The sequence below is a fragment of the Aspergillus brasiliensis genome (assembly GCF_001889945.1).
Source record: "Aspergillus brasiliensis CBS 101740 unplaced genomic scaffold ASPBRscaffold_2, whole genome shotgun sequence".
Taxonomy (NCBI): domain Eukaryota; kingdom Fungi; phylum Ascomycota; class Eurotiomycetes; order Eurotiales; family Aspergillaceae; genus Aspergillus; species Aspergillus brasiliensis.
The window spans coordinates 2130554-2150696 of NW_027137443.1; the positions used below are offsets into that span (position 1 = coordinate 2130554).

Consider the following 20143-nt stretch of genomic DNA (forward strand, 5'->3'; position numbering starts at 1 on the left):
CATGAGTCACACTACAAATGCACTACTCAAATCCTTCTCAAGTCATTTTTCTGATTAAATACATACAATCGAAAGCTTTTGAAGGCTGAGATCGGGGATCTGCAATCCACAGCAGAGACAGAGACGGGACACAGTGCCGCTTACCGCTCCGCTAGAAAAGAAATCAAATGCTCGAGGGGGGAATCAAACTAAATCGACCAACCATAAATGCTAGGACAAAATCGCTGTGCTAAGTAAAAGGAGCGTGATATCGGAGAGAAGACCCGACGTATGGTCTATCAGAGCAAGAAAGGAGCGGTAGCTTCTTGAACGTCAATCAAGCAACCCAAGATAGCAGTGAAGAAAACGACAAATCAGAGGATTTCCTCTCCACAAGCGCCAACAATAACTGCGTCATAATCGTACAAATTTACAGTCTCAAGAACGGTATCAAACCAAACCATATGCCTTCCCTGTTCGTTACCGCAGGATAAACATAGGAAACGGGTGTTATGTTCGTATCATAGACAGGATGCCCAGTCGGCTTAGAAGTTTGATGCAGCATTGACAGGCCCAGGGTTGTGATACTGGTCAAGTGTGGCCTTGAAAGGCGTGCCACCAGCACCCGGGCTGGGTGCCTTCTCCCGAGCACCTGCACCGACTGCTGTGCCGCTCATGAGATCAGCAGCCTCGTCGTTGTCTTGCGCAGCCTTGCGAGCGTGAATCCTCCAGCCAACAACAGCAAGGGCACCGACGATGATTGCACCACCCACACCCACGACGACACCGATGATAATCTTCTTCTGAGAGGACGAAAGACCAGAGCTGCTGTTGGAGTTGTCAGACGACGTGCCGCTCAGGCCAGGGCTACCCGTGGAGTCTGCGCTGGCGGGAGTCGACGTAGTGGTGAGAGTGGTTTGAACGGGGGTTCCGCTGATGGTCTCGATGGTCGTGACAGTCTGCACGACGGGGGTTGCGGTGGTTTGCTGGGTAGTGCTTTCGACGGTGGTCTTGCCGTTCTTGTCTGTTGTAGTAATTGCAGTCGTCTGCGGAGTGTTGTTGTTGGTCGTCGACGTTGTTTGTTGCTGCTGGGTAGTCTGGGCTGGCTTGTTGGTCGTGGAAGTGGTCTCTTCCGAGCTGGACGACGACGTAGTTGTGGGCTCAGTGGTGGATGAAGTACTCTCCGAAGTCGAAGAAGAGGACTCAGACGTCGAAGAGGATGATTCACTTGATGTGGTGGATGGGGCCTCTGTGGTAGCGGCGGCAGGGGCAGAGGTGACAGCGTTGCCTACACTCGTGACTGCAGCACTTTGTCCAGCGACGACAGCCACGAGGGACAGGGAGTAGAGGAGGAACGAAAGACGAGCGGCTCGCATGATGGGCACGTCGGATGGGATCGATCAGTCGGACTCGGGATATTCAAGGCGTTCTTTCGAGGCTGCCAGAGCCAACACGGATGAGGCAAGCGGACAGTATGGAAATCGGACACCAGGGAGGCGAGATGAAGATTCCGACGCGACACGGGGGACACGGGGGCCAGACGGTAGGAAACGATCGTTTAGAGTGTGAAAATACCAGAGGACAGCAGGAGGGAGGACAGGAAAGAGGCTGTCGGGAGATATGGTTCACAAGGAGGGGTTAACGAGTGACTGCAGATATAGAGTTGGGGGGTGGTGTGTGGTGGTAAGAAGACAGGAAAGAGCGTAAGGAGGCGGGATGGAGATGAAAAGGGACTGGAGATGAAAGAGAGAGAGAGGGAGAAGGGAACGGATGGAAGGGCACTGGCCGGCTCAATTGGGGGGCCACCAACGGGACTTTGGCTGCGCAACACCAATCCCAGCGTCGTGCCCAGGAGTCGGCGCTCTCTAGCGTCGGCGCTAAAGAACATGCCAGCCAGTCAGCGGCTGCCAGTTGAGACAGTTCTGTACAGGGGCGCCCCTCGTTTTGTGTTTTTTTGTGTTTTTAGTGTTTGTTTAGTGTTTTGTTCTGCATTTTTGGGGCGCCTGACTTTCCGCCCAGTAATTGGTATTATGGGTATTATGGGTACTACTATGGGTATTGTTTTTCTGCCCGTTGGCTGTCACCGTCTTTGTCTCGGACTACTATGCCCAATACGGTGCTTTCTGGGTCGTCCCAAATCCACTCTAACCTCCTAGTGAGGTACGTACCTGGAGTCCTGAACAGTAGTGCTCCCGGGATTGTCGGCTAGAGTGAGGAGCAAGCAAGTCCATAGTATGGTAGATCACAAAGCGATCTTACAAAATTAATGGAGTTCCATCAGAGTAATCCTGGTACACACGTTGCTATTTTAAGGCATGTACCATGGGTCCTTAGGTACCGGTTAATGACCGTACCATAAAAACAACTTTGTTCCTTGGGTGGAATTACCTAAGATTCGGCACCAACCAACAAACAACAACACCGAATAATCCACTTTTTACTATGATGATTGTGTGTGTGAGACTGTGTGTATAGATTTTGTTAAACTTTTTATGCTTCTTGAGCTTGGTTTGTTCCTTTCAATGTATCCGCATGGCTCCGGCTCAGGGAGATGAAGAATTAGAAGGAGGAAAGAAAATTCTTCTAGTTTCCGAGCACCCACTTTCCTCGGTGTTTTCTTGGGAATACATACCTTCTCTCTCACGTGCTTCTGAAATCAATCTTTCCTTTCTTGCCAAATATGGCCATCGACGTGTGCCGGCTCACCCGACTGCAGCACTCGTCCTACTTGCACGCCTCCCGAAACTCCGTGCGCTGCAGGGCAGCTGCCCGCTTAATGGACGCCAGGGCGGCAATTGGGCCGGTGACTCCGTTCCAACAGCGTCTTTGCTGAGCTGTCTTTCCCTGATGGCATATTACCAAAGGGGCTTAGTAGTACGTATGTAGTCTACTTCCCGTAGCGTTATCACTAAGCCCCCAAAGACCCTGCATCTTAAGGGTCAAACTGGTCTTATTCGTAATGATTCATCCTTCATAAACCTTAGGATGGGAGCCACACGCGACACTTTCATAATAACAGCTTGATCACTTGTTCATCAGACTAATCATCATTTTCTCTCACCATGAGAGGGAGGGCAGCAAGCTAGCTAGCCACTTTCGAGTTCGAGTCGGGTGATCGGCAGCATCTGACGGTTCTAGATTCCTCTCTGCAATTTACAAAGTTCCCAGCTGGCCATCCATGCTCATCACTAGTAGACATGACACGGCGCTCTGGAACGTTGTTGTCCTTACTAGACCATGTTTCCCTTTAATTCGTTAATTAGCATACCGTGGGGTTGACAACTACTTGATGTGGTCTCGAAGGGTTCCAGGAGTGTACGTATTCATCGACTTACGTATACCTCCTTTTGTGGTGCGTTTGCCTAGACCGTTCCCCATAACCCTCACAGTAGGGGTTACGATTACGGACCGATTCGGGTCTCTGCAGCCACTCCGTCCGCCAGTCGGTCGCGTGGCAAAGGCTGTGTGATCGTGGTTGCTTTTCTGCTAGTTACTTGCTTCTTAGTGGTTGGGGTTAGTCAGGGCGTTCGTTACCATTCCCTTTGCTTCGCTTGCATTATCTAATTATCTACTTGGTATGTAAGCAGTTATGGAAATGTGAAGTGATTCAGATGGGATATTTCGACGAGGTTAGGTTACGTATGTGTATACGTCCGTAGTATGTTAAGTATTTCCATTTCTCTGTATTCTATGGTCGCACAAGTGATACCTTGCCTGCATATACGCAAGTTACGCAAAAAAAATAGAATAGCCCTGGCAGCGATGGCACACTCGTGCCGGGAAGTTCCTGGGAATTGGCCATGAAACATACATGTCCTGCCATCTGGATTTTCCGATATTGTACACATCACATGGGGGATAATCAATAAGGTTTCAGTCGTGCCCAGCCATGGTCTGCTTCTGATCAAGGTGTTCGGTTCTGCCTAGTAGTCAAGAGATTCGGATGATAGTATAAAAAGTGGATTTGCAACTTGGTTGATGCTCGATTACGTTCGACTTAGATCTCAGACTATATATATGTACGCTTCGACATTTCAAAGCCCAACCCAACTGTCCGAAGATACGTGGTCAGGCAAAGCGGATGAAGCAACAGCAATCGTTCTCCGGATGGAATGAGGGATATAGCTCATGGTGCGGAAGAGCTACAGCCCAATCTGTATCCGGTATACCAGACATTCACGGTATATAGACAGATGAGGATGGACAGCACGAACAACAGAAAAGAAAGTTATATGAATATTGATGGGTATCACAAATCATAGAAAAGCAGGGCAGTCACAGAAGCCCGGCGGCAAGGAACTCCACCTTCTCATCAGTATTTATTGCGGGGGTTCCCTTTCATCTGGTCCTTCAGCTCTTCCTTGAAGTATTCGAAGAATTGGTTCAACCTCGAAGCTAGAGTGAGGGACAGATTAGTACCAAATGATACTACACAGCTACCACGACCGGTTCACGGTATGGGCGAAGTTCATACCAGACTTCCCAGAGTCAGGGCCATGCACCTCTTCCAGGGGAATACCAGTCTTCAGGTGATGAACTCTGCGGTGAATCCCCCCAACCATCTTATGAAACGACCGGCTGGCCAGCAGCTATACGTGACAACATGAGCATCAAGCTCAAGGACTAGACATTATCAGATACCTACCCTAGCGGTAAGCCATTCCTGTATGAAGGAGACTGTTAGTATGAAGGAGTTGTGTGCGATAGTCCAGACACCTCTGCCTGATACGCACCTCGAGGGGCCGTAGCAGCAATGTGTTTCTGAGAAAACCCCGAAACATTTTCAGTATGGACTACGTAAGTCGAGTGGGATCCGTGGCAACACAAGCTAGACAAAAGCTTGAGTGCAAAAGGGATGAAGCCAGCGCACCGTGTGGGGGGCTGGTGAAAAGCGAAAGGGAGAAGGAAGAACGCGTTGTTGCACACTTGAGGCGAGAAAAAAAGGCTACTGTGAGGTCCAGCCACCGACTCTGTTAAGCCTGAGGCTGGTGACACAATAGGTCGTTCAGCCAATCAGGGCCAAAGGACTCGATACTCCGCCCGCGGCAAGTTGTCTCGGAGCAACATTGTTCCTGGAGCAACAAAGGGATGAAAAGTGGATAGATCGACCGCCTCAGGCCGACCATCATGGCTGGCGATGGCCGGTTGGATGGAGATCTCAAGGCACCGCTGGGGATCTGAATCATGCTTGGGACGGAGCATGGCTCTGAATGGTGAATGCAAGTGCTTTTGTAGTATCCGTTCCTGAGTGATCTCTCCTGATTACATCACTATTTTGCGATTCAATCCTGAACTAAAGCATGGAAGCCGTCGTAATGTGCAGTAATAACAATAATCTCCTGAAGGGATCCATACCGTCTGAATCCCGAATAATTCAGAAGAAAAAGAAAATTACATTGAAATCGAAGGATCTTTTTTCGTTCCATACATACCTACAAACTCTGCAGAATAACGTGCTACGGACACGTTTATATAAGTTCGAGTCTTATATACGTCTAACAATTAAAATAGAGTCCCCCCTGCAACCTGCTAGAAAAATCTCCTTTTTCTATGAGTTGACTGCCCAATTCTGCTTCTCTTCCCTTCCTGTATATCCATACTTTTTCTATCAATCCATTCTCACTCTCCTTAACAACCCCATTATTCTAATCTATTTAATGACTCGACTTATTGGACTGCTGGCCACGTCCTGAGGTTAAAGCCAAACCGAAGAGTGCGGGGAGAACAGCATTGCCAAACGGTGTCGCGAGGGGGTCTTGCATCAAATACTATTCTTCTTTTCCTGCTGCTGGCCGGACCCTCTCGCCTGCTGTTTCTCGGGTCGCATTTCGTTGACAAGATCATTACTTCATACACACAGACCCGGTGGTTCTCCCTGTTCCTCTATTCTTTTCCCTAGAAGAATCCCCGGTCTTTTTTTTCCTACACGTTGCAAAGATCGTGGGCTGCACGAAGCTGGCTGTCGGGTTTTGTCTGCCGGGCGAGTCATCTTCAGTATTATCGACTGCCAGGCAGTCTTCCTATTCGGCCGCGCGTTGTTCCCGTGAGATCCAGAAATCTGGCCAAGCATAATATTACGTCGAGGGGCAGCTTCCACAGCTGTCCCGATCTGTCCACGCTACAGATATCATCCCTGCCGCATCCCCCCAACGGCGCGCACGAGGATCCGCCCGACGGCATCGAGGGGGAAGTTATCACTGCCCCAACCTCCCGCTCACCCTCCCCCGATACCTTCAGTCTACGCAGCGGTCCCCGAAAACTCGCAGCGACTAAGAAGCGGGTCTCCAAAAAGGCGCGCGGCGTCCTGGGCAAGGTTCGGGCCTTCCAGAGGATCGCTGCGGCCAAGATGGCTCATCCCACCATCAAGATCGATACCAGCGTACAAGCGACCAAGCGGTCGCTTCCCGAGGATAACGACGATGGGTTCGAGATTATAGATGGTCCGGAGAACGATGATCCTGGTTTGGAAGCGCGCGATAACGAATCCGTTCCTCCATTTCTCTGCCAGTCGGTTCTAGGTCAGTATGCGCCCGCTTAGCCCTTCACCCCGCTTGCTGCTGCTGGGTCTCCCAGTTTTTTCTGGCACGGTTGCACGGTGCATCTCTTTCAATATGGTCTACAGCCTTGCTAATACAACTGTCTTGCGATAGAAATCCATCAAAAATTTGAGGAACTCGAATGGATGCAGCGGACTCGGATACACGAGGGGATGCTAGCCAACGACCCCTCACACCGTTGGGCGCTAGAGGGGGACCCCGAGGTCAGGGCAAGGAATCGATATGTGAACGTGCAGGCATGGGCCAACTCCCGCATCCATTTGCGGGTGCCAGAAGGCGAATGCGATTTTATTAACGCATCGCCGATCGTCCTCGAGGACTCAGTCACGCAGGAGGAGAGACGGTACATCGCGACACAGGTTGGTGCATATATTCTGCCGAGTATTTAGGGTTGGTTGCTGATTTGCTGCTATGTAGGGACCGAAGCCTGATCATCTCTCCCACTTTTGGCACATGGTGTTCCATGAAAGTGAGGATGTAGGCGTCATTGTCATGCTCACGCAGACATTCGAGGCGGGCAGAGAGAAATGTGCCCAGTACTTCCCACTAGACCGCGAAAACGCCACGATGCCCCTGCGACCTGTCGAGCAAGACCCGTTCGTGAACGACAACCACCAGCAAGCCGATGAGGACCTTCTAGGCTATGTTACACTGCTCGATACTCAATGGGATCCCACGTCTCGCTCGGAAATCCGCAAACTTCGGCTCACCTTCGGCAGCGAGTCAAAGATTGTCTGGCATTTTCTCTTCGCTGGTTGGGCGGATTATTCGAAGCCCGAGGGCGAAGACCGCGATGCGCTCCTTCAGTTGATCAAACTTTCCGGTTCGAAATGTACCCCAGCCAACCCCCGCATTGTGCACTGCAGTGCTGGTGTCGGCCGCACAGGCACCTTTATCGCGCTTGACCATCTTCTGCAGGAGTTGGAGTCGGGCCAGCTACTCGAGGCGACTGATCCCGACATCGACCCGGTCTTTGAGACAGTCAACCAGATGCGCGAGCAGCGAATGATGATGGTTTATAATGAGATGCAGCTCCAATTTATATACGAGGTCCTACGGGAGCAGACCGATCTAAAGCTCGGAAAGACTGCTGTGCCCAGCGGGCGCAAGTCGGATGAGAGGTCAACGAAGATGGCCAAGTTGTCGACCGACGACAGCTATCGACCATCCTCTAAACCCGAGCTGGAACCTGCTGAAGATCACCGATCCACTCCTACCCGGAGCTGGTCGGGCACCCCCGAGGTTTCCGATAACGAATGAGGGTGGGGACGACCTGTTCCCGTCTCCGACAACATTATTATATTACCTTCGCTCGTACATATATAACGTTCTAATCGCCTATTGATGTCTTCCTTTTGCCATGTTTGCCTTCTTTTTTTTATGCCATGACTAGTTACGAGTTCTGACCTGCATCTTCAACATGCATCTTTGCCCTTTGCGCCACCCTGCATACTATGTTTCAGTATACGACCTGATGCTTTTATTCCTACAATGCCCAGGATGGTTACAGATTCTCAAGCAAACCGTCCTGGGCATTGTCATTCGAAGCTGATGTGCTTATCCCCGCGCGATTTTCTCCCTTCAGCTTTCTTTCTGTTTCCCCTAGCATTAGAACTGGTGTACCATACTGGACTTGTGGATCTGCCTGGAAATGAATTACGATGCATCTGTTCGTCACATGTGCTGCATCTCATTTTATCCTAACTACCTGAAGGTCTTCACATACATACACTACCAGCATACTCTTATCCGAGCAATCACTCAATATAAATCAAGCGTTCTTATACTATTAAGCAGAAACCCCCACCTCTGTTATTCCTATGTACATCATAATTCCCTCGGGGGTTTATAGTAAAACCAGAACCAGAACCAGGAGTAAGAATAGAGATAGAGAAGGTCGAAGGTAGAGGAGGAGAGACGCATCGCATAGAAAAACACGAACAGAATGTATAACGATCAACTCAAAAACGCCGGTAGATACGAGTCGGGGTCATGACACGGTCGTAGCGAGAGTAGTAGGTATGAATAGATAGGTATGTTACTTTTTCCTTTCCTTTCTTTCTTTCTTTCTGCGTAGCGTAGCAATCGTCGAATCGGGGCGGTGTTAGAATAGCATGAGTGGGTGATGTGATGATTCCCCATCAGGTGGGCCTGAATTGTGTAGTGTATGGGTTGAGATTATATCGGGTTGTCGCAGTGGGGCGCCTGGCAGATAGAGAGAGTGTGTGTGATAGAGAGCGACAGGTGGTGGTGGTGAGGGCATGAACGCCAAGCAAGCGTATACAACGCAGTTTCATGCTCGGCAACTATGCCATTTGGAGCCCATGGCCCAAGAGATGCGAAAAGCATGATATATGATGGGTAGCTAGCGAGGAGGCGTGACAGCCAGAGAGCTAGCTAGATTGCGAATTTAATCACTCCGCTTCTTCCCATCTTCAGCCGGCGACGTCCTCTTCGAAGTATCCACGGCCAAATCTCCGGCCTCGTCCTCCTCATCCCAGTTGTCAACAGCGTTCTCATCCCAGTTATCTACTTCCTGCTCTAAACTCATTACACCTGTCTCCTGGGGTCCAAGGCCCTCCTCCTCGTCGCTGTGGTGGCCCGTCACGCCGAGCTCGACATCGTTCTCTGTGCCATCGCCGCCCAGGGAGCCGAAGCGCGCCTTGCGTCGCCGGTCGAGCATGCGCCGGTGGTACCAGCCACAAAGGCCGACGGCGCCGAGACTGCCGACGATGTTGGCGAGAAGGTCGAACGCATCGAAGGACCTGCCGTTGGGGAGGAGGCCCTGGATGATTTCGGAGCCGATGCCGAGGACGAGGGTGCAGACAAGGAGGGTTAGGTGGAGAGTACGACGACGGGTGGTGTCGAAGATCCAGTAGAAGACGAGGGAGAGGAGGAAGAAAGTGACGACATGGAGGAACTTGTCATTGGGTTGAAGTTGGGACGGAAGAGTGGATGATGTGCTGTGCGGGAGAAGGCCGATGTAGGCCGCTAGGATCAGAAGGAAAAGAAAAGCGCCTGACGAGAGTGAAGTTAGTGGTGCACATTGTGGTAATATTTTGGTAATGGTTGGTGGTATGGGAAGCTGGTGAAGCTCTTTGAGGTAATCGAACAATTAGAGCTTCACTTTGACTTCGGGAAGAGGTGGAAGTGGGTGGGAAGAGCTCAATGGATGGGGTGGATCGGGGAAATGACATACCCGCGAAAGGGTATCGGATTCGCATGATGGGCGATCTGGAAGTAGACGTCAGGGAGGAGATGTGTAGAGGGAGGAGGGCGTGAAGGAGGAAAACAGGCCGGAAGAGGAAGACTGGATGATGAAGCGATGAAGATGACGGTATGTCATGTGTTTGACGATTACAGACAGACAGAGGCAGCCTCAGGCTGAAACTGGGTTTATTGTGGTTGAAACATCCTCGGGAGACACCCTGCCATTCTTCTTGTTCGAGGCTGGGTGTTGCTTGTCGTTTAATTCATTGACGGGTTATTGCCTTCCTTGTTTGATTCTGTTCTATTATTTTAATATTAATACGGATTCACTTTTCGGCTCATTCCTTTTTCCTTGGAGTTGTCTGTCTAGCTACCACTACTATATCTTATTCCCCAACTCCTTTGCTAGTTGCTGCTGCTGGCGTCAACGAATTGCGCGGTTGGTCTGAAGCTGCGGTCGCCGTTCCGCCTTCACGCTCCAACTTCATCTCATCCGTTCGCGCAGAGAACCTTATAAAGAAGCCCTCCAGTCCCCCATCAAATCCCCCACTATTTCATCACTTGGGGTCTCCAAAACATCGTCCCTCATTTCCTGACCCCTGTCCCCTAATGTATATGTCTTTTTCAGCGCCCCAAAAGACCCCCTTGTACCCTAGCTGGACCTGATCCGAACCGTGGAGAAACGAGCCCCCCTCGCCCGCCCCAGAACCGGGGTCTTGGAGCGAGCATGTCGCTCGGACACCACCACGCCTGGCTCCCCCCAGGTCATCTGCGCCCGCCGGATGATTTCCATGATGCGCGGTCTGTCAATGGCTATCCCAAATCTTTTTCCGGTTCGCGAACCCCCCAGATGCGCGCTTCGGCCGACGCCGACGGGTCTCACGCGGGCGGTCTGATATCAGATGCCGATATTGCAGGCGACGAGGACCCGCGCATCGCCATGTTCCGGGATCTGTACAAACGCAGTGAGGCGCAAATAAATTCTCTTTTTGCCAACCAGAAAGCTGCCGAAGATGCCCGCCCTGCTTTCGATTCCGACGAGCCTCAAGCCGAGAGCCAACGCGCCGACGAACCCGCTCCGCCCCCGGCGCCCCCCAAGAAGCCCGCTAGGAAGTTAGATGACGATGACTACGATGAGTATGACGACGAAGATGACGCTGAGGATACCGAAGCCCCATCTCCTCCCAAACCCAAGTCTCTTGCTGCCTCACAACTACCTAGTAGTATCCCATCGCCCAGCCGACCGCCCAGTGGCTCCGTGTCGGTAGGCCCCGATGCGCAGAAGGAGACCAAGAAGGAGACATTGGAGGACATCCGCAAGAAGCTAGAGGAAGATAAGAAGGCGACCGAGGAAGCTGCCAGAAGAAGCTTCCACACACTCTTTTATACTTTAGAGAACGATAGAGATGCCATGTTGGACCAGCAACGGCTAGAAGAATCGGAGCGACAGGTGGAAGCGGAAATGTCGGGCCAGGCGAGCGCGGGCAACAATGCGAATCCAACCTCCAATGGATATGGGTCGCTGAGTAGCGCGAACCTGGGCGCCTCGAGCCTGACCCTCAAGAACCTGATCGCGAGAATTGACATGAAGCGGAGTTTGGTCCAAGCATCCGATGCGGAACTCCGCAGCCTAATGAGCGAGGTTCGCAAGAACCGAAGTAAGTGGGCTAGTGAGGACAAGATTGGCCAAGAAGAGCTGTATGAAGCCGCGGAGAAGGTGCTTAGTGAACTCAAGGCGATGACTGAGCATTCAAGCGCATTCTTGACTCGAGTGAACAAGCGCGATGCGCCTGACTATTATACAAGTAAGATACCCCGTCCGACAAAGAGCCACGCCTTGTGTTTCGTTGCTGACCCCCTGCGCTAGTCATCAAACATCCGATGGATCTAGGAACCATGACCAAGAAGCTGAAAGCGCTGCAGTACAAGTCAAAGCAGGAATTTGTCGACGATATCAATCTAATATGGTCGAACTGCTTTAAGTATAACACTAATCCAGAACACTTCCTGCGCAAGCATGCTCTATACATGAAGAAGGAGACAGAGAAGCTCGTTCCTCTGATTCCAGACATCGTCATTCGAGACCGCGCTGAAGTTGAGGCAGAAGAGCGCCGACTGCAGATGGCCGAAATGGACGGCGCCGAAGAGAGCGACGACGAACCAATCATGTCGTCCCGCGGTCGCAAGGCCCCCGGCAAGTCATCATCGAAGAAAGGCACTGCGCCTGTACGCAACACCCCCAGCGGGTCGGAGCCTCCTGGTCAGAGCTCCCAGCCACCGGGGCCGGTCCGTTCGGACTCTGATGTTGCGATGGAGGGGACTCAGAATGGGCTTGTAACGCCGCCGCCCGGCACACAAACGCCATCTGACCCTGCGGGCGTCAGTTCTGGTGTACCCGGAAGCCAGGGTGATGCTATGGACATTGATGGGTTAGTTCCGACAAGTACCGTGTTGAGTGCATTGCCAGCATCCGGCGTGGATTCCGAAGACCCCGAATACAAAGTATGGAAACAAGTGACGAAGAAGGATCGTGCTCTCATTGCCGCAGAGAGGCATCGTCTCTTCAAAGGTGACAAGCTCAACTCCGATGAGCCAGCATTGCTCCGGACTAAAGCGGGCATGCGGCGGTGGATCCGAAACCAGAAGCACAACCTTGCAGAGAACGACAAAGCGCGGGAGTCAACAGCACAAGGGATGGAGCCTGGCGCCGCGGGTGAGACGCTCGCAGAAGGTATCGAAGTGGATGAGGATCGAGTGATCCCCGACTACTACGATGTCATGTCAGGAGTTCCCGACCTGCCCTCTCAACTACTCTGGAAGGAAGACTCTGATGGCAACATTGTGGATGCGTCTGAAGAGTTTCTACGAGTCCTTCCGCAAGGCTCATTCACTCAACCAGATAGTAAGCTGGCCCGCAAAATGGATGCAAACATGCGCCAAATGCAAGAAACGCGTAAGGTCTGCTCGAAGATTGGCATCGTCAAGCAGATGCAACTGCAATCACAGGTATGTGATTCCTCGAATCATGTTGATTCATCTGTCTAACCCTTCGAAGATGTACCAGAATCAGTTCCAGAAATACCAGCCGGAACCCTTCGTCGAGCAGGATGTGGCACCTCATGTGATGAATGACGGGGGACCTGTCATTGCTCCTTGGGTTTGCAAGGCGGCCTTACAGCGTTCCGTGGCGAAGATCTTCTACCACACAGGGTTCGAGGAGTATCAACCTTCGGCCCTGGATGCAGTGACTGATATTGCCTCCGACTTCTTCCAGAAGATCGGCGAAACCTTGAAGTCGTACATGGAATCGCCCAAAGTTCCGACTACCGACGCGACCGAGGCCACCGGTACAGCTCAGTGGAAGCGAGCATATACGGAGCCGGAGATTGTACTACATACTCTCTCGTCTGTTGGCATCGATGTAGAGTCCTTGGAGTCATACATCAAAGACGACGTGGAGCGACTCGGATCGAAGCTTTCCACAGTTCATGACCGGCTGCGCTCGCTGCTGTCTGAGCTCCTGCGGCCTGCTCTTGCCGATGGCGGAGAGGATGGCTCCAACGCATTTAATGATGGCAGTGAACAGTTTATCGGCGGTGACTTTGCGGAAGACATCGACGAAGACTTTTTCGGGTTCAAGGAATTGGGACTGGACAAGGAGTTCGGTCTGGCTACCCTCAGCGTGCCACTCCATCTCTTGCAAAACAGGATGTACAACGCCGCGCAGGCACAGAACACCAGGTATGTTTCTCTTATTGTATCGCTATAGCTTGCTTGCTTGCTTGGTACTGATTGGTTTTGCTTCGCAGTGCTGCCCAAGCCGTCACTCTCTTCCCTCCGCCCGCTCCTTACCCTCGCATTACCAGCGACTCGCTCTCTTTACAGATTGGGTTGGTAAAAGAATTCTTCAGCTCCAAGCTTCAAGCAAACAACAACGAGCCTTTGGTCGAAGATCTTGAACTACCACCGAAACAACGACCCATGGCTGCGCGACCTCGTCTGCCCGCGTCCGGCAAGATCCCGCCGCCGTCCGCTCCCTCAGGCTTGACCACCAGTCCCCAGAAGCGACCGCTCCCACCCTCGGCACCGGGGCAACCGGGAGCTGCTAAGTCTGGGACCGGGGAACCGAGCAAGAAGAAACTCAAGAAGAATGGGCCTAGCCTGGGCGCTCCCGACTCGACAGCCGACGGAGACGAAGCCGCTGCCGTTGGAGTAGATGGCACCAAGCCGTCGAACGGATCGTTGTTTACTGCTGCGTCAGCGGACGAGCCCTCTGCCCCGGATGCAACTGGCAAGGGCGAGTTGGACAACTCGACTGCGCCAGAAGGGGCTGGTGTTGAGCATCACGCCCCAGCTGCGACCTCAAACGATGACCAGAATCCCAACCACGACAGCGCCGCTGCTCTACCAAACGGAACGGCAGATGAAATATCATGATATGATCTGTCCTACTTATTCCCCCGCACTGTACTACCTCACTATACCATGATTGTTACCCCCTATCACTTCTACCTTTTTCTATTCCCTTTCGTCTATGTCTTCTTTGCAGTATATTTTATCTCGTCCACCACTTATGTCTTATTTACTTCTTTACCCACTTTTGCTTCTTCCTTTCTTCCTTCCTCACTTGCTTTCCCATTTTCTCTCATCGTCTGTTTTCACTCTTGGATGATATATAGTGTGCGATATGTGGCGTCGCGCTGCTTCTCTTTTTTCTTCTTAGCTAGCTGCCTTTACCCGAAGCCACGTTTGAATTCGAGTTTGACTTCGAGTTCGAGTTCGAGCCCCTCTTGTCCTGTCTAATCCCACCCAGCATTGACAGTGGTGCAACAAGAGAACGGAGTACAGGGGAGAACCACAAAAAAAAATATCAGATATATGAGATACACAAATACAAACGATGCATCCTTGTTCAGTTTACTTGCCTTGTATACCGTGACACGAGACGAGATCATGCGTAGCTGTCCAACTTCTACGTAGATAGGGCATTAAGATAGATAGAGTAAGGACAAGGATTGGTGTTATTCCATTGCGATCTGGCCTGCGGCTGCATCAGCCTTTTCCTCTTGGCTTGGCTTGTGCATTTTCTTTTTGTTCTAGACCGGGGTAATCCATCAACCCTATCCGCTCAGGATCGATATCTCACAAACAAACGCTCATCTAGTACTACCGTGTAACGGTATCCCGCTCGAGCACTTTACTAGATAAACGGTTCAACAACTTCCTCACCAGCGGGGTGGTAACACAAATACAGCCAGACAGGCACCAACCATCTACCTCGACCCAGTCTCGTAGCATCAGCATGCATACATGGCATGATCGCATCCAAACACTCAATCCCAATTCATTCTGTTCCTAAATCCCTGCTCTGGCAGTCAGAACTATCAACCACAAACACACAACCTAAACAACGTGACACAGAATAACCACCTCGATACCATCTCAACTATATGCACATCTTGTGCAACATCCCACGTCCCATCGCATTAGGCAGAAATACAACCAGGCAGAAATGTAGATAGACAAATAGATAGGACCCCAGATAACCGGGTTCCAAAAGTAGAACCTAAACTAAGCTACCTAATCCACCCTACAGTATTTTTTTTTTCTTTTCTTTTCTCTACTCTCCTTACAGAGATAGAGATAAAGATAAAGCTTTCATACATCTAGCAATTGTTAAGACACTAAAAGACCATGATAATATTGTAGGTCCATGACTAATAACCACATTAGTTACTTATCCGACATGGATACGTAGATAGTATGGAGATAATTATCCTATCCTGCGGCTTTTCTGAGTCCTCGAATAATAGCCCTACTCTGCTAAATTCTGCTCGAATCAACTTTCCTCCTGGATGGCCGATCTCGTATGATGTTTTCAATTTGCATTTTATTCCTTCGTTAGTTACATGGTTATCAATTTCTTCTATTTGGTTTGATGCACGTTGTGATGGTGGATGGTTTCTGTGGCGCGTTCCTCCTTGGACGTTGTACGATTCCTTCCTCTTGGCTTCTCGGTTGCCAGGTTCGGCGCATCCGCTCCTTGGCTTGGCCTGGCCTAAACCGTTTGGCTCTTCCATGACGGATCTGCCACTGATAAATCCGTCTGTTGCTTGGGCGTAGTCTACTATGATCTACTGGCGCTACGAGTTTCTCTGGATGAATTGGTAAAGCAGTAAGTTCAATTAAAACTCAAGGACTATGGTACGGTACGCCAATGTTCTGGCCTGCAAATCCTCCATCGACCTAAACCATCCTACCATCAAGGCTGGTTAGTTAGAGTCAGGAGGTTATGCTACCTGAACTTCAGCGCTAAGCCGACACAATCCGAGTACGATAATAGCAAGCAGATCAGTCGATGTACCGGACATCGCTATGTAAAATACCAAAGGAAAAAAAGCAACCAATTCAATCCCCCACCATGCCGAGGTCTTGCATACTAGCTTCTGTCTAGATGAACCACATCTGCCAGGGCAGTCTGTTCCTCCGGTTGACCATTGGCAGCAGCTTAGGGTCGATCGGCCGATTCTTTGGCTTGGGATTCGTGAGTTTGATCGTGTTGCCGCTCTGTGGGCCAGAGCTGGCCGGAACATCCTCGTGGCTGCGAGCACGACTGGCGATAAGGTGCGCATAGTAAATAGCCGGGTCTGAATGTTAGACATGTTAGTGCTATAGACTTCATTGAATGGAAGCAAAGGTAACTTACAAAGGGACACCGAAGTGGTAGACCGGATGTACTGATAACAATGATCATAGATCATGTTCTCAAGCTCGTGCGGTTTATGTTTGATCTGGTCGAGAATGACATGATAATGAACGGGCCGCGAAGTTCCCTGCAGGGCAATGTGCGAATAGAGCAGGAAATCCCAATCATGAGGGGAAGTCACATCTTTCTCAATGAGAACACCCGGTAGAGGGTTACCGTTCCTGTCGGCAGCATTGCGATCGGAGGGCCTTGGGAATGCTCGCAAATGGTGACGCTTGTTAGCCACCACCACAGTGATCTTACCATCCCAATTATTCATGTTGTGCTGCGTGATGACACTCTTGATGTTCAGAACTTCTTGGTTGAGTACGTGCTCGAACTGACCAGAAGACACACCATCACGGAAATAATAGACGTATTTGGGCGCGCGTCCCTGTCCGACAGTAGACATCCATTCCCGGACCAGAGGGGCGAGCATGAACTCCATACTGGTCCGCGAGATGATCTCCACACGATCCATGTTGGCTTCGCAAGCGCCGTAGTAGCTGCTGCCATAGGGATCCTTGGACACGGAAACTGCCGCCATTGAGGGTGACCAAACACCCATGGGAGGATGAGTCACGTCAGCGCCGATAATGATTGAGCCTGGCCGCAAGGTTGCTCCTTGAACCTTTGGCACGGCACGACTTGTAACACCTCCAAGCTTAGCATTTACCTTCATTAGGACGTTTGACACGTATTGAGCGTTGCCCTTAATGACATGAGCTGACTGCAAGACCTGCGAGGGCACACCCCAGCGGCAGTCACAAGACTTCTTGATGCGGGTGTACGTGAAGGAGTTCCTGTCGGGAACGATGACAAGAAGCAACTGGGGATCCTCTTGATTTGCCTTGCCGGCACCCTCATACAACTTTTTAATGGCTTCACCGATGTCTTCCTTAAGCTCAATGATCACAGGACGGCGGGTAATACTGCCCCCATGTCCAGCATAGGTCTTCATAAAGTTATCGGCGAACTTGGTGACCTGGTCTCGATTGATAGCGTTGCGTCTTCCGGGGAAATAACCAATACCCCATGCTTGTAGAGAATGTACATTTGGGGTGTAGAATTTCTTTCCACGGAGGTCCCAGCGGCCACTAGTCCCAGGCTCGATGCGCTGGTTGTTGCCGAACATTACGGCGGGGCTGGGGAGAAGCCGAGCTTTGGTCTTCATCATGTTGTTACTAATCTTGAGACCGAAGTTGTTAAGGACAGGGTCTTGGTCATGGGCAAGTGTCTTCTTAGAAGTCTGAATCGTCTCGAGCCTCTCTGCCGGACGAGACGCAGCATACTTGATCATCGCAGACGTCTGGAATTCGTTCAGCTTGAAAGGAAAACGCTGAAGTCCCTGGATCGTCAAGATCTCCATGGGGTAGACCACATCTTTCTTCGTCATTTCCACCATGGGAAGTGCCCAGTCGTTGAGGACCAAGTCGTACTTGCGCTTGAAGTAATCTTCAACGCTCATCCTTTCGATCTTACCCGTGGCTTTATCCTTGATGTCAACCTGGTACTGGCGCGCATTACCGTTAATCAGCCCCTTGACAGTAAACAGTTTACCCAGGACTGGGCATCCTCGGTAGAATGGAGCCACGACGAGCTTTCGCAGCCGCCTGCTAACTTCTTGGAAGAGTTCGGACTCGGTTATTCCTCCGAAACCATCTGGTTTCTGCTTGAGAAGGAAAGACAAATGCTGATGGTCCCTGGCATCGCAGAGTTCCATCGCTGCGCCAGTCAGGCTAATACGGGCCCAAAAGCATGTATTAGAGACGTCGACATTGACCACAAGATTACCGCCCTGACAAATCACAGTTAGATCAGAGACAAGAGCCAAGGTAAGACAAGGGTAAACTCACAAAGGCAGGCCGGATGGATTGATACATTCCCTTAAGGGCGATAACCCCGCCTCCGAGCTCCTCCTTATCTCCATTTTCATCGAAAAAGGAACGTTTGAGGGCCACAAGCCGCGAGCTGGGATGTTCTCTGAGAACGTGGTCAAGGAAATCTAGAGGATCATCAGTTTATCTCTAGCAACGTCAAGAGACGGATTGAGTACTTACTCAACGCCTCCAGCACTCCCTGGTCGAAGGACGCCTGACCCTGGAGCCAAGCATTCAAGATGGCCAGATTGACTGTCCTGGTGTACCGGACAAGCAGACGGAAGGTATTCTTGTCCTTATCTTTGCCGGTCCTCGGGGGACGACCCTGTTCAACGTCAAGATTGATTTCTTCATTGAACTCGTTCTTGTAATGGTTCATCGACCTGTTTATATCGTAAGCGGTGCCCTGGGGAAATGCTTGCTGGGTTACCTACCATGCAAGCTTTGAGCCATCGAAGACGATGCTCTTCAGGTTTTCCCTTCGAGCCTTTGAAGCCCAGACTTTCTTGTTGACAATGAACTTCTCCAGTCCGCCACCAATTTGCACCTACAGAGGTTAGCCATAGGGAAGAGGTTTCATCTGGAGCGGTAACCTACGTCATACTGGTAAACATTTCGGTTGGGAAACTTGATGATTGGATAAGCGTTGAGCTGGAGCTCAACCTCCTTGCCTGTAGTGTTGAAACCTGGACGGGGGACTCTTTCCACTGGCACAGAGTACTTCGCGATCTGGTCAGCGTCACGAAACCGCAAGTGGCGGAGACCGCCTTCGAGTTTATTAATGGCCTCAATGTTCTCCATGATGAGGGAACGTTTGATAGAGAATTGTCAAGAAAAAAAGGGGAAGAAACTAGAAGAAACTAGCAAGAGAAGAGGGTGTTCTGCGTAAAGGAAGCACAAGACTTGGAAGAAAAGTAGAAGAGGGTGATGGAGGAGGAAGAAAGAGAAAGTCTGTTGGAAAGAGATCAAGGGGGTATTTATAACCCTGTCGAGAGATGGACATTCCCGCATACTGTGAAGCAAAAGAGCCAGTGAAATAGGAAGATGAATATCAACTTCCTACATGGAAGGAATGGTGAAAAGGTGAATCCCGGCATGATAGTGGCAGCCGGCACCTTTGCCCAATGAAATGGGGTGAATAGGCCACTTCCTGCAGGTAAAGCCGTTCAAAATAGGTTGTACAGAGTTAAGAGACCGGGAAGTTCCTTCAAGTCGAGGAGCAGGGGAGCAGGTAATGGATTGGAGGAAGGGAATATCCCGGAGATTCCCAGCACGCAAAAAGAAGGACGGTGAAAAGAACGAGGGAATACGCCGTACGACGCGGCCCAACAGTTGGTGACAGGAAAGCCAGTGCATTACACCACATAGTGCATGTTGGACAAGTCGAGGGAATTCAAACAGAGGTCTGAACTTACCAAGTGGTTCAGCGCAAACGCAGACATTGGCAAGTCCACGTTCTTACACATGTCTGTTACCAATCTAGGCCGGTCCAACGCTGGGTCCGAAAGCGGCGGACCACCTCTGCTCGCCTGCATGATTGCGACGGTGCCGAGAGATTGGCTTGATTGTTTATTGGTTGTTTATGATTTGAGGCTATTATGGTGATGGTTAACGATGAGAAGAAGTAAACAGAGGGGAGGAGCGCTCAAGAGGATAGGAGTAGGGTGGGGAGGAAGAAGGAAGAAGAGGAAGAGGGCGAGAGAAGAGGCCTTTTATACCTTGACGCCCACGAAAAGGACTAAGTCAGATCAGAGAAGACGAAGCCAAGTGTG

The 20143-nt window shown here is 50.9% G+C and overlaps 6 protein-coding genes across 6 annotated transcripts; 2 read left to right on the plus strand and 4 right to left on the minus strand.

Moving 5' to 3' along the window:
* Positions 1 to 214: 214 nt before the first annotated feature.
* midA (putative cell wall protein) lies at positions 215 to 1604 on the minus strand. Its single transcript, XM_067624185.1, has 4 exons — positions 1495 to 1604; positions 1213 to 1359; positions 826 to 1143; positions 215 to 753 (listed from the first exon to the last, which is right to left on the minus strand). Exons 2-4 carry the CDS (start codon positions 1353 to 1355, stop codon positions 525 to 527), a joined length of 690 nt encoding a protein of 229 aa, XP_067483395.1. The 5' UTR covers positions 1356 to 1359; positions 1495 to 1604; the 3' UTR covers positions 215 to 524.
* Positions 1605 to 4291: 2687 nt separating this feature from the next.
* ASPBRDRAFT_192318 (uncharacterized protein) lies at positions 4292 to 4760 on the minus strand (the record flags this gene model as incomplete). The annotated part of the gene is made up of 4 exons (XM_067620468.1): positions 4292 to 4374; positions 4454 to 4568; positions 4625 to 4642; positions 4713 to 4760. The coding sequence occupies 4 exons, from the start codon at positions 4758 to 4760 to the stop codon at positions 4292 to 4294; spliced, it is 264 nt and encodes an 87-aa protein (XP_067483396.1).
* A 356-nt stretch (positions 4761 to 5116) lies between these two features.
* ptpB (tyrosine protein phosphatase PTP1) lies at positions 5117 to 7912 on the plus strand (the record flags this gene model as incomplete). Its single annotated transcript, XM_067628717.1, has 5 exons — positions 5117 to 5192; positions 5917 to 6022; positions 6070 to 6497; positions 6630 to 6895; positions 6954 to 7912. The coding sequence occupies 5 exons, from the start codon at positions 5117 to 5119 to the stop codon at positions 7794 to 7796; spliced, it is 1719 nt and encodes a 572-aa protein (XP_067483397.1). The 3' UTR covers positions 7797 to 7912.
* A 1034-nt stretch (positions 7913 to 8946) lies between these two features.
* On the minus strand, positions 8947 to 9760 carry ASPBRDRAFT_116354 (VanZ family protein; the record flags this gene model as incomplete). Its single annotated transcript, XM_067616970.1, has 2 exons — positions 8947 to 9554; positions 9736 to 9760. 2 exons carry the CDS (start codon positions 9758 to 9760, stop codon positions 8947 to 8949), a joined length of 633 nt encoding a protein of 210 aa, XP_067483398.1.
* A 713-nt stretch (positions 9761 to 10473) lies between these two features.
* ASPBRDRAFT_116659 (SAGA histone acetyltransferase complex subunit SPT7) lies at positions 10474 to 14183 on the plus strand (the record flags this gene model as incomplete). The annotated part of the gene is made up of 4 exons (XM_067617005.1): positions 10474 to 11551; positions 11614 to 12752; positions 12802 to 13487; positions 13556 to 14183. 4 exons carry the CDS (start codon positions 10474 to 10476, stop codon positions 14181 to 14183), a joined length of 3531 nt encoding a protein of 1176 aa, XP_067483399.1.
* Positions 14184 to 16045: 1862 nt separating this feature from the next.
* ASPBRDRAFT_72175 (putative eukaryotic translation initiation factor eIF-2C4) lies at positions 16046 to 19906 on the minus strand (the record flags this gene model as incomplete). Its single annotated transcript, XM_067629155.1, has 7 exons — positions 16046 to 16393; positions 16453 to 18289; positions 18348 to 18496; positions 18552 to 18754; positions 18806 to 18918; positions 18969 to 19166; positions 19787 to 19906. 7 exons carry the CDS (start codon positions 19904 to 19906, stop codon positions 16197 to 16199), a joined length of 2817 nt encoding a protein of 938 aa, XP_067483400.1. The 3' UTR covers positions 16046 to 16196.
* Positions 19907 to 20143: the final 237 nt, after the last annotated feature.

Excerpts from the sequence above, each read along its gene's own strand:
- midA (XM_067624185.1), bottom strand. The coding sequence starts at position 1,355 with ATGCGAGCCGCTCGTCTTTCGTTCCTCCTCTACTCCCTGTCCCTCGTG. Across the intron at positions 1,144-1,212 it reads ACAGAGGCCCCATCCACCAC|TGAGCCCACAACTACGTCGT; the intron begins ATCAAGTGAATC and ends TTCATCCACCAC. Across the intron at positions 754-825 it reads CCTGGCCTGAGCGGCACGTC|TGTGGGTGGTGCAATCATCG; the intron begins GTCTGACAACTC and ends TGTCGTCGTGGG.